The sequence below is a fragment of the Idiotropiscis lumnitzeri genome, chromosome 16, assembly GCF_059441095.1.
Source record: "Idiotropiscis lumnitzeri isolate Australia: NSW breed Sydney's pygmy pipehorse chromosome 16, RoL_Ilum_1.0, whole genome shotgun sequence".
Taxonomy (NCBI): Eukaryota; Metazoa; Chordata; class Actinopteri; order Syngnathiformes; family Syngnathidae; genus Idiotropiscis; species Idiotropiscis lumnitzeri.
Window position 1 is genome coordinate 14,312,221 of NC_142406.1, and position 20,719 is coordinate 14,332,939.

Genomic DNA, 20,719 nt, shown 5'->3' on the forward strand with positions numbered 1-20,719 from the left:
GGTCAATACTTAGTACTTCCGGTTGGGCGTGCAGAGCGTGTCTACGTTTTTGTGACAACAAGCCAGGAAACTCAAAACTAACACGTTCCATCCCCGCAACAAATCGAAATGGTGAGCCCGATCAATTTGGTTCGGCCCGCTTGTTTAAGTTTCGTCATCTCCGTTTTTTTTTCCGTCGGTTAACAATTCTCCGCGTTAGCTCCTTTGCCGTGTAGTCCAATCGAATGAATGAAGCGCCTCGCATGCACTAAACAAGTGTCCTTTTGTTGTTGTTGTCTTTTTTGCAGAGTTTACCACTGAACCCCAAGCCCTTCCTGAACGGGATGACAGGCAAGCCGGTGATGGTGAAGCTCAAGTGGGGCATGGAGTACAAAGGCTACCTGGTCTCCGTGGACGGCTACATGAACATGCAGGTGAGCGCGATAAAATGTGAAAAGTTTTGCCTGATCGTGACCGTTGCGTGACATGTTTGTGGGCAGCTGGCGAACACGGAGGAGTACGTGGACGGAGCGCTTGCGGGTCATCTCGGGGAAGTCCTCATCAGGTATTCCCCATTTGAATCAAATGAACCCGGAACCATGCGCAAGACGTCCTCGTGCAAGTGTTTTATTTTCCTCCAGGTGCAACAATGTTCTGTACATCCGAGGTGTGGAGGAAGAGGAGGAAGACGGAGAAATGAGAGAGTGATGACAACAAGGACGGCGTGCGTGTGATTTATAGTCATAGTGTGCTTGTGTTTTCACTATGTGAAACTTAATGAATGCTTGATTTCTTATTTTTTGTACCCTTGGAGACCAACTTTTCTGTTGCTGTGAGACGATAAAAACATTATAGTTCTTTGTTATTATACTGGACACCTCTGCTTATTGACAAATGAATTAAATCCAGTTTTGATTATTGTTGAGAAGATAAACTTAGGTCTCGTATAAAGATGATTGGTCCGTCTCTGGGTGTGTGAAGGCAGTTCAATTGGACCAGAATAAATACCACCAGAAAAAAAGACAAGTATATATCTAAAAAGTGCAGATGAGCAATATATATAGTATATATAGATATATTCATATTGTATTAAGTAGAATGACTGCAATTGATTACTGTTCTTGCACTATGTAAGACCACAAATATTCATTGCACTTTATCAGACTTCATTTTAATGTGGAGTACATATAAATTCAGTCATGAAAGTAAAAAGCAAAATTGAGAATGCACTTGATTAAATTGCACTTCATGACACTACATTTAGTTAAGGCATTTTTTTTAAAAACATGCTTATTTATGAATGTTACGTTACATGTAACTCGCTGACTGACAGGCTGCAGGCTTACTTCTATTTCTTTTTTGGAACTTTGGAGCCATGCCTCTTGTGCCCTTCAACCTCTGTGCTCAACTATTAGTTAAAGAAAAACAATGCAAAGACAAACAGGAGAAAACCCAAGCTGCTCTCTGAAGTGTAAAAGCGTGGACACATCAGGACAAAGACGACGTGTTGATGTTCTGTAGTCCCTCAATAATGACACTTGATCTTTTCCATCAATCCCGTATACATGTCTTGTGTTAACTTCCTCCTCATGTCCACCAGATGGCAGTATATTGTCCACTGACCTTGATGAGCGTCTCTTTTATTTTATTTTTTTTATGTCGATGTAATAAACGTAACTTAAACTGAGTGTGGCTGGTCCGTTTTTTTATTTTTAGGCTTCCATCCTGGAAAAAAATAAGGACATCAGGAATGAAAGGAGCAACGTAACGTGAGTTAGTGTCCTCTTAGCCCACTTCTATTTCATCCAGAAGCTTGCTGGCGATGCGGATGAGCATGCAGTCGGCGAACGGCGGCTTGAGGCCTGACTTTGTGAACTTGTTAAGCATTGGCTAAATTTTAGACTCGGTGTGCGGTTTCACGTATTTACGATAATTTGACCCTCTATTTCATTATTCGCGACATCACGTTGTGTCGATTACGGTGTAGTGGTACATTCGCCTGACTTGCATACGGGCAGTGTGGGTTCGGTTCCCACTCGGTACCGGTGACTATATCCACCCAGTGAGTGTCTGGCAACCATTTCAGGGTGTGATGGGCCCGTTGTCAGCCGAGATAAGATCCCGCTAACCTCTACAACCTAACCTGTGTGAATTTTAATTATTTATTTAATTTTTTTGCGCAAGACTAGTAGTAGTTACTTATGTTCGCCACGAGACGGCGACATTCCAATGCAATCCGTGTTTCAGACGTTATGAGTCAAGTTTTATTTTCCAATGTCGAAATCTTTGGTCGTGTTCATCACCTCATCCTGCACATTCATAAAACCAAGTTACTCCAAAGACTATTTTTTTTACATCATACAACGAACTGTTGCAACTTAACTAAAAGAAACAGTTTGAGACGAAGTAACCGTAGTTGTAGGTACTTCAAATAGCCACCAGGGGGCAATATGCCAAAGCAATTCGTGTTTGAGACGTTAAGTGTCCTGTGACTGTATGGCGAACCATTCAGGGTGTGATGCGCCCGTTGTCAGCTGGGATAAGGTCCAACAACTCGCCCCCCCCTGCTACCCTACACAGGATAACCGGTGTGTTTTGTTTTTTCTTTTTGCTAGATAGCTTAGCCGCGACCCGGAAGTTAAACCAACCGGAAACGGAAGCGAATAATTGTTTGGAAACGTAATGCTGTGTTTTTTACTTTGATCGCGTTATCTAAGTATTTTTGGGGCTGTTTCTTTGTGCGAAGGCTTCCACGATGAAGGAATATTGGCTCCACCTCGAACCGATGAAGGAATATTGGCTCCGCGTCGATCTGCTCAAAAGTGGCGACGCGTTTGTGCAAAGGTAACGCGTCCTCAACTTTTCCACGTTTTCACAACTTGTTCCTTTAGGGGTATATTTCTGTTTGAATAGAAACATTGTCTCCTATTTCGCTTGTTCCTCATGTGACTCGGTTAGATAAAAACACGTGGTGCACGTGCACGATCTAACGCGACGCTTTACAAGTGCTATTTGGTCATGTAACTATTTTTTAATTAAACTATCTGACAAAAACGAGAAAGCCTCGATATATTAATGTACAAATACATGTATCGACTGTTTTAAAGCTTTTAAAGATCACACTGACCTTAACGAGTGTATTTCTGCCTTCGATTAAAAAATGGACAGACTGTCGTCAAAACAAACTTAACATTTCATTATTAGCGGCATAAACATTTAAGAGTGTTTTAGCATTTCGAAGTTATTGACTGACAAGCCACGTTTTTTTTCTTTATGCAAATAGACCCATATGCAAATTAGGGTATATGCAAATGAGCTCACTCAATGTTTGTTTTTGTTTATTTTTACAGGATGGAGGATGTTTTGGACACCAAACAACCGACAGATTCACAGTTCTGGACATCTGGACTCGTCTGCACTCCAAAGACGGCAACTTTTTTTTCGGACCGGTGAGTGTTCTGTTTCAAGGCAAGGGAATCCATGCTGTGTGCGTAAGGGGGTACCATGCCAAATCATTCCAAAAAAATTAATCTTGCCAATTTTCATTTTAATGAAAGTTGTTGTGCTTGGTAGTGATGGCATAACATTAAATCTAAAATTTGAGGTCAATTAGAGCAGTTTTTAGGTGCTACAAACCTGCGCATATTAATTAGTTTGGCAAAAAGGGGCGTGGCCATCTTACTTTAAGCTCTTTTTCTCAAGAATTACTTTGTCAATCTTCACAAAACACATATTTTTGAAATGGGAATTTAACAAGGAATCCAAATCTGCAATTGTTTAGCAGATCAGTGCATATTTTTTTAACAGCTCAGCTAATTAATATTCGGGTGGCTGTAACGCCAAAATCTTTGTTCTGCTTGACCTCAAATTTCAGATTTAGTGTTGTGCTATCACTATCAACAAGTACAGCAAGTTTCATTAAAATCGAAATCGGCTTGGTTTTAAACCCACTGAGTGATTTGGCATTGAATGGCCCCTTGAGGAGGTGAGTGTGATGCCACTTAGTCATTTTTCAGTGCACCTTGACCTCTGCTTCATCTACTGCACACATACAAGCTCATCATTCAATGCTTTTGAACATTAGGTTTTTTTCTAAATGGTTTAAAAATAATTTGTTTGGTTAATAAGTTGCCAAAATAGCACAGACTTGTTGTTTTTTAAATATTTTTTAAATTAAAAAAAATATCTATTTTGCCTGCGTAAGAAAAAGAATAGTTTTTACAAAAACAATCCTTCAGCACATGTTCAGAAGCATTGAATGATGTTCTTGTCGTGTTTGCAAGTGTTGTGCAGTACTTGAAGTTTTGGCCTGTTGTGCTGATGTGACATCCTCTGCTTTTGCTTCCATGTAGAGCCTGTCAGCCAGTGTTTGTGTTTAACTTAAGTCAAACGTCATTGTTAAAATGTTGTCAAATTGTTAAAAAAAAGCGCGTTCATGTCGTATATTGTTCAACTGTAATTATAATGTTTGTTTTTTGCTAACTGCACCCTGACTGAGTTAAAAAAAATATTTAAACATTTTAAAAAATTATGTTTTTAAAGCGTTGTTTTTGTCATGTTCTCATTTGTTGAATGGACGTCAACTGTACTGTTTGTTTTGTTGGAAGATTTTTTTGGCCTCTGATCCAAGCAGGCTTCTTTGTTTCATGCTCAAGGCCAGATGGCGAGCTGTCCCGTCTGGCCTTGAGCATGAAACCAAGAAGCCTGCTCGCATCAGAGACCAAACAAAAATCTCAAACAGTCCAGTTGCCATACATTCAACAAATGAGAACATGACAAAAACAAATAGTGGATGACAATGCTTTGAAAAAAAAAAAATATTTTTTAACATTTTTAAATTAAAAAAAAAAAAAAAAAAAACTCAGTCAGGGTGCAGTTAGCAATCAAAACTTTCAGACTCCTGTTTTAACAATTTGACACCATTTCAGCAATGTTGATGTGTGACAAAAGTTAAACACTGGATGACAGGCTGTTCATGAAAGCAGAGGTGAGTGAAGTCCGTCATGTCAGTGCGCTTTAACCTCTGCTTAATTTTTGACATATGGTGTAAAATTATGTATTTTAAAAAAAAAAAACGGCTTCTCTTCAAAATATATTGTTGAACTGTAAATCGAGTCTCCGTGTCTTATTGCTCACTACACCCTCACAGAGTTTAAAATGGCCTTGTTCTGGATGCCAACTGGACTGTTCAGGTTGTGCTGGAAAACGTTTGGCCTCTGCTCCGAGCAGGCTTGTTGGTTTCATGCTCAAACAGCAGATGGCGAGCTGTCCTTGCTGGCGTTTGAGCATGAACTCAAGAAGCCTGCTCGGACGAGGGGCCAAAAGTCTTCCAGCGCGACCGGAACAGTCCTGTTGTCGTCCAATCACGGCCCGGAAAAAGCATGTTTAGTAGCCACACCCACTTTGCAATTCTGGATTTGTCATGCGAAAATATTTCCATAACTCCGCCTACCTCTCAAAAAGACCAATCAGAACCTGGCATGCAAAATATTTTGCCTAACTCCACCCACTCTGCCAAATCGGCCAATCAGCTTGCAAGTATGCAAATAAATTTGCATAACCACGCCCATTTTGGAGCAAAAAGACTTGTTTGGGCAAAAATTTGCATATCCACACCCCTTTATGCTAATATCAGCATTGTATGTTAATTAATTTGCATAACCCCACCCCCTTCCAAACCAACCAATCAGATCACTAGCTTCTTCCTATTTTGCATAGCCACACCCACTTCTTACCAAAGCCACCAATCAGAGATTCCCTGTTCCTTCATTTGCATAATGCCCCACCCACTTTCCTTTTTTTAGTTTATTAAATAATTTTTAGTTATTAAAGTTGACAATAATTCATGACATGTAAAATTATATTTATTTGCAAAGTACATGTTTATTGGCAAAAACAATAAAAAATTTAAGGATTTAAAAAAAATAAATAGTTTACAAATGAACTACAAAAAAAAAAATTGACACGTGTCTCTTGGCCGCTGCCTGGTGAAGTAGTCAGCTAGCGAGACTAAAGCGTCGATGGGCCCAACAAAACGACTGAGTCCAAAGTCACGGATTCCAGTCAGTACCTGGAGAAAGGGGACATGAGAGTTCGAGAACATTTCTTGTGCAGTCAACAGTTGAACCTACCAGGGATGAAGAGGATTGAAGAGTTTGCATGGCTGCATTCACAGGAAGCAGGAAGTTGTGAAGTGCAGTCAGCATGCATGTGCACGAGTAGCTAAACCGTCTCAAACTTGGTCTTCCACTTCTTGGCAGGCTGCTCCGAAGTTGGCTTCCGCACCTTCTTGATGTGGTCCTCCAGCTGACAAAGCTGACGCAACAACGCAGGGTAAGCAAAGAGCCCCCAGTCAAAAAATAAGTCTGCACAAACAAGTATTGTTGAAATGACCATTTATTTTACTTGCAGATTAAAAATCAAGTTGCACACCATGGAAGGGGGGAAAAAAGTTGCAGTGGGAGGACAGCTTGGATCAGTGTGCCGTGACTTCTGGAAAACAAAAGAAAGACATTGTCAGACTAAACATTTAAACACCTTAGTGTTTAAGATGAAACGCACAACAAACCTGTCAAAATTCCGCTTCAGACATTTTGTGATTCTGGAACCTTCTGCTTGAGGACGAACAGTTGCCAGTTCTGCAAACTTCCCCATCATGCCAAACTGCTTCTGAGGGCTCCACAGGGGACAAACCTAAACAGGGGGTAAGCAAAAGACAAGTCCAGCTTCTAATTTTTACAAGTTTATTAACACACACATGAAAGATTTCAGGTGCAATGGCAACGTACTTGTAAAAATTCTTCATCCTGCAGATGCAAAATGTTGGTGGCCAGCGTGCAGAGTCCATGACAGCTCCTTCACTCGAAGCTTCTGCACAGTCAAAAAAAAAAGTCAACAACACCTCACAGAATATTGATCATTTCCCATGCACCTACAACAAACAAGAAAAATATTTTATTCACGTTATTCAAGTGAGAGAAGTTGCTGGTTCAGGTTCTCCAGGGCCAAGTTGTGCTTTGGCGCCATCTGGTGGACATAATCCTCAAGAAAACCAACATGTGAGTATTGGCGCAGAATGACAAATGTACCTTTGTGAAGGTCTTGAGTGAAGCGCATCCCAGTGCAACTTTGGCAACTACAAAAGAGAAATTTGTTTAAAAAAACTTCATGTCGGCCATTTTGTTTTGCAGAGTGATCAAACCTTCGATGTTTTAGCTCATCTTCACCATGTGCTGAAATTAAATTAAAACATGATATCATATTTGGATGCATTTGAGTGTTTTTATCTCACCAGTGACGAGAGCAGAGCTGAGCAGGACATCTCGGCAATGACCTGCTGGGTGGGCACACAAAGACACAATGTTAGAAAAATGACATTTGGTAAGGACGTTTAAACGGAGGTTAAAAAAGAGAGAGAGACGCCATTTTAGAGCAAATTTAGCCATTCTCTGCAGATTGCAAGCCTGTGGAGAGAAATTGAAAGAATTAAAACAAAGCAATAGTTGATTCGCGTTTGAATTGTGAACATACAAAAGCTGGCAACTTACCTTCTGCCAAACGCGGCTCTTTTGCTGCAATGCAAAAAAAAAAAAAGGAAAAAGGTGCGTTAGTTGAAAATTTCACAACGTTTACTTACCGCTTTATTTCTCAAGAGTTTGTGTCATTTCAATTAAACACTTGAGCTGCAAGATAGAAAAGTTATTGCACGCCGGAAACGTTATTTAATGGTCAAAGTTACAATGTCGTGTCTAAAAAAAAGAAACTTATACAAACTTTTTGGTCATCTTGTCGAGACGTCGACGTGAAGCTGTCAGCTCGGTGGAGAAAGAGAACGCCGGTTCAATTTTTCGCAGCTTAAATAGATTTTCGCTAATGACGTCGTCACGTGGTTCTTTTTTTTCCCTCAAAAGCTTTATTTAAACAAGAAAACAAAAAATAAATGAATACAGGACAAAACCTTCCCGGAAAATAGAGAAAACAGGGGAAAGCAAGTCAATGGGGATCGAACCAGCGCCGTTCGTACGTGATGGCACCGCAATCCTAGTCGTTGACCATTCGGCCGTTTTCGCCATGCCACTTCCGGTGTTTTTATCAGTTATATTTCACACTTTCACATGGTCAGCTACTGAATTCTACATACTTTAAACTATAAATCCAAACTAAACACCCGAGTTTGATAAGCCAGAATCAGTCGAGTGGTTTTCGACCTTGCGTTTGGTTTAGATGAATCCTTGTTCGAATCCCGTTTTCTGCTTATGTGCAACGTTGGTGCAGAGAGCGAGACGCGAACCTGGGTCACCTGAACCGGACTCAAAGTTTTAGACCATTCAACCAACATAGATGAAAGTCTTCGCAATTTTTTACTCCTATTTGTCTTTCATATATTCCTGTTCTTTTTTAACATTACATTCGGCTATCGCGGGCCTAGTTCGTTTCCCGTTCTTTTCCAAATTTCTACGTATGTTGAAAAAGGTTGCAAAGAGCAGGGTTTGAACTCAGTCTATGCGGTACCGGAATCCTTCTCTGATACCATGGGCCAACCAGCCACGTCGATTCGGCCCAAAAAAATGAAAGTCATGAGTTCGCAGCCTGTTTTTTTTTTTTTTTCCAAAAGCGGGGCTAGTTTTCCCCTCCACTCACTTCCCTACCGAATCCAAGGACGGCCATTCTTCTGAATCAGAAGCATGTCAATCCTGGGTACAGTTACTGGAGTTATCCACAGGAGGGCAGTATTACATCACATCTTGTGCTTCTCCTCTTTCCTCGAAACTTATGTCTTGGTTTGCCTCTGCACAGTGTTGCGTTTTTTATATGTGACTCATTTGAACATAAAGAACATGCAAAGATTGAACTTGGTTATGATGTCAGCTTTATTTGGAGAAACACCAAATGACAAAGACATTTCACATCAGGAAATCCAATATGAATATTTTTTTTGTTTAATGACCATTCTGTTTTAGTATAGTGCAGAACCTAAACTGGGCCCCAGAGTGAATCGCAAAAATCTATGAATAATTTATGCTCCCCTAAAAGCGATCATAACTGCCTTTTAGTTGTCTGTACTTTATAAAAACATGGAGTCATAGTCAAATGGAATGTAAAGAATTTAACAGTTTGTGCGTCTTCTGCAGTCCCTCAATAATGACACTTGACCTTTTCAATCAGTTCTGTATACTTGGCTTGTTAACTCCCTCTTCATGACAATGGTCCCTTTGCAAATCCAAATGTACTTTTGGAGGAGCAGGCAGAGAAAATGTGTTCAAGTTGAGCATGTGTTACCTGTGCACAAAAGGTTCACAGTTAATGTGGACGCTCCAGCAGCCGACATGGAGAAATTATTTAATTGTGCGGACCTCTGCTCATGCAATCAACAACTTTTGACTTGGCGTTTAAGCAAGGTAACTCAATTAGCCACGCGTTTAAATACAAAAGAAAACACTTCCTTGTTTTCATTTCGACGGGCTTTTCACTTCCGGGTTAGATCAACGTCAACGTAAAAAAAACTTTACCATCCAGTCTGTCAACAAAACACAAACATTACCAACACACGGTTTAAGAAAAAAAAACAAGCCACCCAAAAGCAGAATATATATATATATCTCCCGAGTTTTGGGGCTTCCTACGATCTCGCCAACAATAAGAATAATTTAGGACCGACTTGGGAGCGCCTTCCGTTTATTGCATTTGACAAAAGCCACAACAGTCCAACACTCTTTTTTCATGACGTGTTTGACCATGCAATAGTTATCAGTTATCCGCCACTGGCATGTAGTTACAGAGATTCACCACAGGAGGGCAACATATAATGTGTTTTTCCCCTTTCCCTCGAAACGTTGGCATAACACATCTGAGAAGCACGCAACCTCACTGACATTGCCATGCATGTTTCAACTGACGATTTTTGGGCGCCCTTCGTTGTTCTTGTCAAACTTCTTGCTCATCGCGTCGAAACTGGCAGACGATCAGCAGACGTACGATATCGACGGGAGGCTTGCAAAAATCTTCCAGGGAATCACACCTGCAATGGTTTTCCTGTCATGGCGTAATCCATCCTGCTGCGAAAACTATTGTGAAAAAACAGGCGCAAAAACATATTGAAAATTAAAACGAGACAACAAGGACCCTTTTACTCTTAAAAAATGCAATGAAATTGGAATAATATTTGACGCGTTCGTTGTTAATTATCAGTTTAGAATTAGTGCAGTAAAAACTTAATTTAAAACAGAACAGGACATTTTCACCACGATTTATCTTTTTTATTTTAAATTATATAATAGTAATTTAAAATTTTGGACTCTGGGTGTGCCGTATAACACATTTACGATAATTTGCCCCTCTAATTCATTATTCGCGATGTCACGTCGTGTCACTGATAGTGTAGTGGTACATTCGCCTGACGTGTGTTCGGGTAGCATGGGTTCGGTTCCCACTCGGTGACGGTGTCTATGTCTACCCTGTGATTTGCCGGGCGACTTGTTCAGGCTATGATGAGCCCGTCGTTAGCTGGGATAAGGTCCAGCACCCTCCCGCCACTCTGTACAGGATAACCGGTGTGGATAATGCATAACTGCATCCAGTTTTTGTTTTTGCAAGATAGCTTAGCCGCGACCCGGAAGTTAAATTGACCGGAAGCGGAAGCGAAGAATTGTTTGGAAAAGTCATGTTGTGGTTTTGAGTATTTTAGCGTTAAATAAAACTTTATAGCACTGTTTATTCGTGCAAAGGCGTCCACAATGAAGGAATATTGGCTCCACGTCGAACCGATGAAGGATTATTGGCTCCGCGTCGATCTGCACAAAAGTGGCGACGCGTTTGTGCAAAGGTAACGCGTCCTGAACTTTTCCACGTTTTCACAGTGTGTTCCTTTAGAAGTATATTTCTATTTAAAAAGAAACATTGTCTCATATTTAGCTTGTTCCTCATGTGACTCGGTGAGATAAAAACACGTGGAGCGTGTGCACAATCTAACGCGACGCTTTTCTCTTTGCTATTTGGTAATGTGACTACTTTTTTATTAAACTATCTGACAAAAACAAGAACGCCTCGATATCTTAAAGTTAAAATTACGTGTATCGTCTGTTTTAAATGTATTTAAAGTTCACACTGACCTTAACGAGTTTATTTCTGCTTTCGATTAAAAAATGGACAGCCTGTCATCAAAACAAATGTTATATTTAATTATTAGCTGCATTAACATTTAATACTTTGTAGTTATTGTCTGGCAAGCCACGTTTTTTTCTTTATGCAAATTGACCCATATGCAAATTAGTGCATATGCAAATGAGCTCACTCAACGTTTATGTTTTTGTTTATTTTTACAGGATGGAGGATGTTTTGGACACCAAACAACCGACAGATTCACAGTTCTGGACATCTGGACTCGTCTGCACTCCAAAGACGGCAACTTTTTTTTCGGACCGGTGAGTGTTCTGTTTCAAGGCAAGGGAATCCATGCTGTGTGCATAAGGGGGTACCATGCCAAATCATTCCAAAAAAATTAATCTTGCCAATTTTCATTTTAATGAAAGTTGTTGTCCTTGGTAGTGATGGCATAACATTAAATCTAAAATTTGAGGTCAATTAGAACAGTTTTTAGGTGCGACCAACCTTCGCATATTAATTAGTTTGGCAAAAAGGGGCGTGGCCATCTTACTTTAAGCTCTTTTTCTCAAGAATTACTTTGTCAATCTTCACAAAACACATATTTCTGGAATGGGAATTTAACAAGGAATCCAAATCTGCAATCGTTTAGCAGATCAGTGCATATTTTTTTAACAGCTCAGCTAATTAATATTCGGGTGGCTGTAACTCCAAAATCTCTGCTCTGATTGACCTCAAATTTCAGATTTAGTGTTGTGCTATTACTATCAACAAGTACAGCAAGTTTCATTAAAATCAAAATCGGCTTGGTTTTAAACCCACTGAGTGATTTGGCATTGAATGGCCCCTTGAGGAGGTGAGTGTGATGACACTTAGTCATTTTTCAGTGCACCTTGACCTCTGCTTCATCTACTGCACACATACAAGCTCATCATTCAATGCTTTTGAACATTAGTTTTTTTTTCTAAATGGTCTAAAAATAATTTGTGTTATCAATAAATTGCCAAAATAACACAGATTTGTTGTTTTTTTAAATATTTTTTTAAATTAAAAAAAAAATCTATTTTGCCTGCGTAAGAAAAATAATAGTTTTGACAAAAAAAATCTTTGAGCACATGTTCAGAAGCATTGAATGATGTTCTTGTCGTGTTTGCAAGTTTTGTGCAGTACTTGAAGTTTTGGCCTGTTGTGCTGATGTGACATCCTCTGCTTTTGCTTCCATGTAGAGCCTGTCAGCCAGTGTTTGTGTTTAACTTAAGTCAAACGTCATTGTTAAAATGTTGGCAAATTGTTAAAAAAAAAAGCGCGTTCATGTCGTATATTGTTCAACTGTAATTAGAATGTTTGTTTTATTGCTAACTGCACCCTGACTGAGTTAAAAAAAAATATTTAAACATTTTAAAAAATTATGTTTTTAAAGCGTTGTTTTTGTCATGTTCTCATTTGTTGAATGGACGTCAACTGTACTGTTTGTTTTGTTGGAAGATTTTTTTGGCCTCTGATCCAAGCAGGCTTCTTTGTTTCATGCTCAAGGCCAGATGGCGAGCTGTCCCGTCTGGCCTTGAGCATGAAACCAAGAAGCCTGCTCGCATCAGAGACCAAACAAAAATCTCAAACAGTCCAGTTGCCATACATTCAACAAATGAGAACATGACAAAAACAAATAGTGGATGACAATGCTTTGAAAAAAAAAAAATATTTTTTAACATTTTTAAATTAAAAAAAAAAAAAAAAAAAACTCAGTCAGGGTGCAGTTAGCAATCAAAACTTTCAGACTCCTGTTTTAACAATTTGACACCATTTCAGCAATGTTGATGTGTGACAAAAGTTAAACACTGGATGACAGGCTGTTCATGAAAGCAGCAGCAGAGATCGCCACAATGTGTGCTCGAGTCAGTCATGTCCGTGCGCCTTGACCTCTGCTTGATTTTTGACATATGGTGTAAAATTATGTATTAAAAAAAAATGCTTGTCTTCAAAATATATTGTTGAACTGTAAATCGAGTCTCCGTGTTTTTTTGCTCACTACACCCTCACTGAGTCTAAAATGGCCTTGTTCTGGATGCCAACTGGACTGTTCAGGTTGTGCTGGAAAACGTTTGGCCTCTGCTCCGAGCAGGCTTGTTGGTTTCATGCTCAAACAGCAGATGGCGAGCTGTCCTTGCTGGCGTTTGAGCATGAACTCAAGAAGCCTGCTCGGACGAGGGGCCAAAAGTCTTCCAGCGCGACGGCAACAGTCCGGTTGTCGTCCAATCACGGCCCGGAAAAAGCATGTTTAGTAGCCACACCCACTTTGAAAATCTGGATTTGTCATGCGAAATTTTTTACATAACTCCGCCCACTTCTCGAAAAGACCAATCAGAACATGGCATGCAAAATATTTTGCATAACCCCGCCTACTCTGCCGAATCGACCAATCAGCTTGCGGGTATGCAAATAAATTTGCATAACCACGCCCATTTTAAAGCAAAAACCTCTTGATGTGGGCACTGATTTGCATATCCACACCCCTTTATGCTAATATCAGCATTGTATGTTAATTAATTTGCATAACTCCACCCCCTTCCAAACCAACCAATCATATCACTAGCTTCTTCCTATTTTGCATAGCCACACCCATTTCTTACCAAAGCCACCAATCAGATATTCCCTGTTCCTTCATTTGCATAATGCCCCACCCACTTTCCTTTTTTTTAGTTTATTAAATAATTGTTAGTCATTAAATATGTTACGATAATTCATGACATGTAAGATTATATTTGCAAAGTACATGTTTATTGGCAAAAACACTAAAAAAAATACAAAAAAATTAAAGCATTTAAAAAAAAAAAAAAAAAAAAAAGTTTACAAAAGAACTATTAAAAAAAAAATGACAGGTGTCTCTTGGCCGCTGCCTGGTGAAGTCGTCAGCTAGCGAGACTGAAGCGTCGATGGGCCCAACAAAACGACAGCGAGTCCAAAGTCACGGATTCCAGTCAGTACCTGGAGAAAGGGGACATGAGAGTTCGAGAACATTTCTTGTGTAGTCAGCAGTTGAACCTACCAGGGATGAAGAGTTTGCACGGCTGCATTCACAGGAAGCAGGAAGTTGGCAGGCTGCTCCGAAGTTGGCTTCTGCACCTTCTTGATGTGGTCCTCCAGCTGACAAAGCTGACGCAACAACGCAGGGTAAGCAAAGAGCCCCCAGTCAAAAAATAAGTCTGCACAAACAAGTATTGTTGAAATGACCATTTATTTTACTTGCAGATTAAAAATCAAGTTGCACACCATGGAAAGGGGGGGTAGTTGCAGTGGGAGGACAGCTTGGATCAGTGTGCCGTGACTTCTGGAAAACAAAAGAAAGGCATTGTGAGTCAAAAAACAAACAAGTGTTGAAGATTAAATGCATTACCACCAGCTTGTCAAAATTCCGCTTCAGACATTTTGTGATTCTGGAACCTTCTGCTTGAGGACGAACAGTTGCCAGTTCTGCAAACTTCCCCATCATGCCAAACTGATTCTGAGGGCTCCATGGTGGACAAAGCTAAACAGGAGGTAAGCAAAAGACAAGTCCAGCTTCTAATTTTTAAAAGTTTATTCATGCGTCAATGTGAGAGATTTATGGGCCAATGACGACATACTTGTAAAAATTCTTCATCCTGCAGATGCTAAATTTTGGTGGCCAGTGTGCAAAGTCCATGATGGCGCCTTCACTCGAAGCTTCTGCACAGTCAAAAAAAAAAAAAAAAAGTCAACAACACCTCACAGAATATTGATCATTTCCCATGCACCTACAACAAACAAGAAAAATATTTTATTCACGTTATTCAAGTGAGAGAAGTTGCTGGTTCAGGTTCTCCAGGGCCAAGTTGTGCTTTGGCGCCATCTGGTGGACATAATCCTCAAGAAAACCAACATGTGAGTATTGGCGCAGAATGACAAATGTACCTTTGTGAAGGTCTTGAGTGAAGCGCATCCCAGTGCAACTTTGGCAACTACAAAAGAGAAATTTGTTTAAAAAAAGTTCATGTCGGCCATTTTGTTTTGCAGAGTGATCAAACCTTGGATGTTTTAGCTCATCTTCACCATGTGCTGAAACTAAATTAAAACATGATATCATATTTGTATCCATTTGAGTGTTTTTATCTCACCAGTGACGAGAGCAGAGCTGAGCAGGACATCTCGGCAATGACCTGCTGGGTGGGCACACAAAGACACAATGTTAGAAACCTGACATTTGGTAAGCACGTTTAAACGGAGGTTAAAAAAAGAGAGAGAGACGCCATTTTAGAGCAAATTTAGCCATTCTCTGCAGATTGCAAGCCTGTGGAGAGAAATTGAAAGAATTAAAACAAAGCAATAGTTGATTCGCGTTTGAATTGTGAACATACAAAAGCTGGCAACATACCTTCTGCCAAACGCGGCTCCTTTGCTATAATGCGAAAAAAAAGGAAAAAGTGCGTTAGTTGAAAGGTTCACAACGTTTACTTACCGCTTTAAATCTCAAACGTTTGTGTCATTTTAATTAAACACTCGAGCTGCAAGATAGAGAAGTTATTGCACGCCGAAAACGTTATTTAATGGTCAAAGTTACAATGATGTGTCTAAAAAAGAAACTTACAAACTTTTTTGTCATCTTGTCGAGACGTCGACGTGAAGCTGTCAGCTCGGTGGAGAAAGAGAACGCCGGTTCAATTTTTCGCAGCTTAAATAGATTTTCGCTAATGACGTCGTCACGTGGTTCTTTTTTTTTCCCTCAAAAGCTTTATTTAAACCATAGAACAAAAAATAAAAAACGACAAAACTTTGCCAGAAAAACTCGAGAAAACATGTGAAGCAAGTCAATGGGGATCGAACCAGCGCCGTTCGTACGTGTTCGTACCGCAATCCTAGTCGTTGACCATTCGGCCGTTTTCGCCATGCCACTTCCGGTGTTTTTATAATTTATATTTCACACTTTCACATTGTCAGCTACTGAATTCTACATACTTTAAACTATAAATCCAAACTAAACACCTGAGTTTGATAAGCCAGAATCAGTCGAGTGGTTTTCGACCTTGCGTTTGGTTTAGATGAATCCTTGTTCGAATCCCGTTTTCTGCTTATGTGCAACGTTGGTGCAGAGAGCGAGACTCGAACCTGGGTCATCTGAACCGGACTCAAAGTTTTAGACCATTCAACCAACATAGATGAAAGTCTTCGCTATTTTTTACTCCTATTTGTCTTTCATATATTCCTGTTCTTTTTTAACATTACATTCGGCTATCGCGGGCCTAGTTCGTTTCCCGTTCTTTTCCAAATTTCTACGTATGTTGAAAAAGGTTGCAAAGAGCAGGGTTTGAACTCAGTCAATGCGGTACCGGAATCCTTCTCTTATACCATGGGCCAACCAGCCACGTCGATTCGGCCCAAAAAATGAAAGTCATGAGTTCGCAGCCTGATTTTTTTTTTTTTTTTTTTTCCAAAAGCGGGGCTAGTTTTCCCCTCCACTCACTTCTCTACCGAATCCAAGGACGGCCATTCTTATGCATCAGTACCAAGTCAATCCTGGGTACAGTTACTGTAGTTATCCACAGGAGGGCAGTATTACATCTTGTGCTTCTCCTCTTTCCTCGAAACTTATGTCTTGGTTTGCCTCTGCACAGTGTTGCGTTTTTTATATGTGACTCATTTGAACATAAAGAACATGCAAAGATTGAACTTGGTTATGATGTCAGCTTTATTTGGAGAAACACAAGATGACAAAGACATTTCACATCAGGAAGTCCAATATGATTTTTAATGAGCATTCTATTTTAGTATAGTGCAGAACCTAAACTGGGCGCCAGTTTGAATCGCAAAAATCTATGAATAATTTATGCTCCCCTAAAAGCGATCATAGCTGCCTTTATAGTTCTCCGTACTTTATAAAAACACTGAGTCATAGTCAAATGGAATGTAAAGAATGTAACAGTTTGTACGTCAAAATTAATTGTGGGTACCAGTGTGCACCAGGTGAAGGGAGACTAAGAACACCTGAGAATCGTGTAAAAATGTCCACTCTTGATATTTTTCCCCCTTTGCAGTCACGATGGCCTTCGACAGCTGAGAAACGAGATGGATACAAGTGAGCAAATGTTGCTCTTCTGCAGTTCCTCCTTCTTTTCAATCAGTTCTGTATACTTGGCTTGTTAACTTCCTCCTCATGTGGCAGTAAATTGTCACAGAATTTGATGAGCGTCTTTGTAATTGTATCTTATTTTTTCCATTTCCAATGTTGATGTAATAAACTTAACTTGAACTGAGTGTGGCTGGTCTATCCGAGGAACATGTTAAATAAAAGACAATGGTCCCTTTGCAAATCCAAATATACTTTTGGAGGAGCAGGCAGAGAAAATGTGTTTAAGTTGAGCATGTGTTACCTGTGCACAAAAGGTTCACAGTTAATGTGGACACTTACAGCAGCCGACATGGAGAAATTATTTCATTGTGGGAACCTCTGCTCATGCAATCAACAACTTTTTACTTGGCGTTTAAGCAAGGTAACCAAACTAGCCACGCGTTTAAAGACACGAAACAAAGTCTACGCAACGTGCTGGTCAATACAAACACTTCCTTGGTTTCATTTCATCGGGATTTCCACTTCCGGGTTATATCAACGTCTGCCTAAAAAAACTTCTGTCTGTCAACAAACAACAAACTTTAACAACACACGGTTTAAGAAAAAAATAAACCTCACAAAAGCAAAAAATATATATCGTCCGAGTTTAGGGGCTTCCTACGATCTCGCCAACAATAATAATAATTTAGAACCGCATTCGACAACAGCCACAACAATACAACACTCTTTTTCATGACGTGTTTGACCATGCAATAGTTATCAGTTATCAGCCACTTGGATGTAGTTACAGAGATTCACCACAGGAGGGCAACATATAATGTGTTTTTCCCCTTTCCCCTCTCAACGTTGGCATCTTCACTATATTTCATCTATGACGTGTTTTGACCATATGATGCACACTACTAATCATTGTTTTAAAATTAAACTAACGACCACTTATTAGAACAATTCTGTGTAGTTTGTTGCGTCTGCTTCATTCGGGAAGAATAATTTTGAGTATAAAAATAACACATCTGAGAAGCACGCATTCACACTGACATTGCCATGCATTTTTCAAGTGTCGATTTTCGGAGCCCTTCGTCTTTCTTGTCAAACTTCTTGCTCATCGCGTCGAAACTGGCTGACGATCAGCAGACGTACGATGTCGACGGGAGGCTTGCAAAAACCTTCCAGGGAATCACAACTGTAATGGTTTTCCTGTCATGGCGTAATCCATCCTGCTGCGAAAACTATTGTGAAAAAACAGGCGCAAAAACATATTGAAAATTAAAACGAGACAACAAGGACCCTTTTACTCTTAAAAAATGCAATGAAATTGGAATAATATTTGACGCGTTCGTTGTTAATTATCAGTTTAGAATTAGTGCAGTAAAAACTGAATTTAAAACAGAACAGGACATTTTCACCACGATTTATCTTTTTTATTTTAAATTATATAATAGTAATTTAAAATTTTGGACTCTGGGTGTGCCGTATAACACATTTACGATAATTTGCCCCTCTAATTCATTATTCGCGATGTCACGTCGTGTCACTGATAGTGTAGTGGTACATTCGCCTGACGTGTGTTCGGGTAGCATGGGTTCGGTTCCCACTCGGTGACGGTGTCTATGTCTACCCTGTGATTTGCCGGGCGACTTGTTCAGGCTATGATGAGCCCGTCGTTAGCTGGGATGAGGTCCAGCACCCCCCCGCCACTCTGTACAGAATAACCGGTGTGGATAATGCACAGCTGCATTCAGGTTTTGGTTTTGCAAGATAGCTTAGCCGCGACCCGGAAGTTAATTTGACCGGAAGCGGAAGCGAAGAATTGTTTGGAAACGTCATGTTGTGGTTTTGAGTATGTTAGCGTTAACTAAGAATCTTTAGCACTGTTTATTCGTGCAAAGGCGTCCACAATGAAGGAATGTTGGCTCCACATCGAACCGATGAAGGATTATTGGCTCCGCGTCGATCTGCACAAAAGTGGCGACGCGTTTGTGCAAAGGTAACGCGTCCTGAACTTTTCCACGTTTTCACAGTGTGTTCCTTTAGAAGTATATTTCTATTTAAAAAGAAACATTGTCTCATATTTAGCTTGTTCCTCATGTGACTCGGTGAGATAAAAACACGTGGAGCGTGTGCACAATCTAACGCGACGCTTTTCTCTTTGCTATTTGGTAATGTGACTACTTTTTAATTAAACTATCTGACAACAACAAGAACGCCTCGATATCTTAAAGTTAAAATTACGTGTATCGTCTGTTTTAAATGTATTTAAAGTTCACACTGACCTTAACGAGTTTATTTCTGCTTTCGATTAAAAAATGGACAGCCTGTCATCAAAACAAATGTTATATTTAATTATTAGCTGCATTAACATTTAAGATTGTAGTTATTGGCTGACAAACCACGTTTTTTTCTTTATGCAAATTGACCCATATGCAAATTAGTGCATATGCAAATGAGCTCACTCAACGTTTATGTTTTTGTTTATTTTTACAGGATGGAGGATGTTTTGGACACCAAACAACGACAGATTCACAGTTCTGGACATCTGGACTCGTCTGCACTCCAAAGACGGCAACTTTTTTTTCGGACTGGTGAGTGTTCTGTTTCAAGGCAAGGGAATCCATGCTGTGTGCATAAGGGGGTACCATGCCAAATCATTCCAAAAAAATTAATCTTGCCAATTTTCATTTTAATGAAAGTTGTTGTCCTTGGTAGTGATGGCATAACATTAAATCTAAAATCTGAGGTCAATTAGAACAGTTTTTAGGTGCTACAAACCTGCGCATATTAATGAGTTTGGCAAAAAGGGGCGTGGTCATCTTACTTTAAGCTCTTTTTCTCAAGAATTACTTTGTCAATATTCACAAAACACATATTTTTGAAATGGGAATTTAACAAGGTATCCAAATCTGCAATCGTTTAGCAGATCAGTGCATATTTTTTTAACAGCTCAGCTAATTAATATTCGGGTGGCTGTAACTCCAAAATCTCTGCTCTGATTGACCTCAAATTTCAGATTTAGTGTTGTGCTATTACTCTCAACAAGTACAGCAAGTTTCATTAAAATCGAAATCGGCTTGGTTTTAAACCCACTGAGTGATTTGGCATTGAATGGCCCCTTGAGGAGGTGAGTGTGATGACACTTAGTCATTTTTCAGTGCACCTTGACCTCTGCTTCATCTACTGCACACATACAAGCACATCATTCAATGCTTTTGAATATTAGTTTTTTTTCTAAATGGTTTATAAATAATTTGTTTGGTTAATAAGTTGCCAAAATAACACAGACTTGTCGTTTTTTAAATATTTTTTAAATTAAAAAAAATATCTATTTTGCCTGCGTAAGAAAAATAATAGTTTTTACAAAAACAATCCTTCAGCACATGTTCAAAAGCATTGAATGATGTTCTTGTCGTGTTTGCAAGTGTTGTGCAGTACTTGAAGCTTTGGCCTGTTGTGCTGATGTGACATCACACACTCTTCCTCAAGCACACATTGTGGCATTTTCTGCTGTTGCTTCCATGTAGACAGCCAGTGTTTGTGTTTAACTTGAGTCAAACGTCATTGCTA

At 39.6% G+C, this 20,719-nt stretch overlaps 1 protein-coding gene and 2 long non-coding RNA genes across 17 annotated transcripts in view; 2 read left to right on the forward strand and 1 right to left on the reverse strand.

Annotated features, from left to right (window-relative positions):
- LOC148321575 (small nuclear ribonucleoprotein F-like) lies at positions 1-17,342 on the forward strand. Of its 5 annotated transcripts, XM_088319119.1 has the most exons (9): positions 1-111; positions 288-413; positions 480-544; positions 621-1,748; positions 2,726-2,823; positions 3,330-3,428; positions 6,240-6,312; positions 6,391-6,683; positions 14,724-17,342. In XM_088319119.1, the coding sequence occupies exons 1-4, from the start codon at positions 109-111 to the stop codon at positions 685-687; spliced, it is 261 nt and encodes an 86-aa protein (XP_088175245.1). In that variant the 5' UTR covers positions 1-108; the 3' UTR covers positions 688-1,748; positions 2,726-2,823; positions 3,330-3,428; positions 6,240-6,312; positions 6,391-6,683; positions 14,724-17,342. The 5 variants fall into 5 exon arrangements, with proteins under 5 accessions (XP_088175245.1, XP_088175240.1, XP_088175241.1 ...); XM_088319114.1 differs by lacking the exons at positions 1-111; positions 288-413; positions 480-544 and having other exon boundaries at positions 684-1,748; XM_088319115.1 differs by lacking the exons at positions 1-111; positions 288-413; positions 480-544; positions 621-1,748 and adding an exon at positions 2,015-2,567.
- LOC148321576 (uncharacterized) overlaps positions 5,826-20,719 on the reverse strand; it is an 18,533-nt gene continuing 3,639 nt past the window's right edge. For 2 of the 8 annotated variants that reach the window (XR_015846942.1, XR_015846946.1), the window contains exons 4-10: positions 15,007-15,053; positions 14,881-14,944; positions 14,700-14,781; positions 6,548-6,672; positions 6,412-6,471; positions 6,111-6,294; positions 5,826-6,049 (exon numbers count right to left, since the gene is read on the reverse strand). This is a non-coding gene — a long non-coding RNA (uncharacterized LOC148321576). Of the gene's footprint in view, positions 6,050-6,110; positions 6,345-6,411; positions 6,472-6,547; positions 6,673-13,843; positions 14,062-14,122; positions 14,230-14,346; positions 14,603-14,699; positions 14,782-14,880; positions 15,054-20,719 lie in introns of those variants that run through there. The other 6 variants (XR_015846944.1, XR_015846941.1, XR_015846947.1 and 3 more) reach the window with 4 other exon arrangements.
- The window catches only part of LOC148321577 (uncharacterized), a 13,142-nt gene continuing 11,139 nt past the window's right edge, over positions 18,717-20,719 (forward strand). For all 4 annotated transcript variants that reach the window (XR_015846936.1, XR_015846937.1, XR_015846938.1 and 1 more), the window contains exons 1-2: positions 18,717-19,145; positions 19,643-19,740. This is a non-coding gene — a long non-coding RNA (uncharacterized LOC148321577). The remainder of the gene's footprint in view (positions 19,146-19,642; positions 19,741-20,719) is intronic.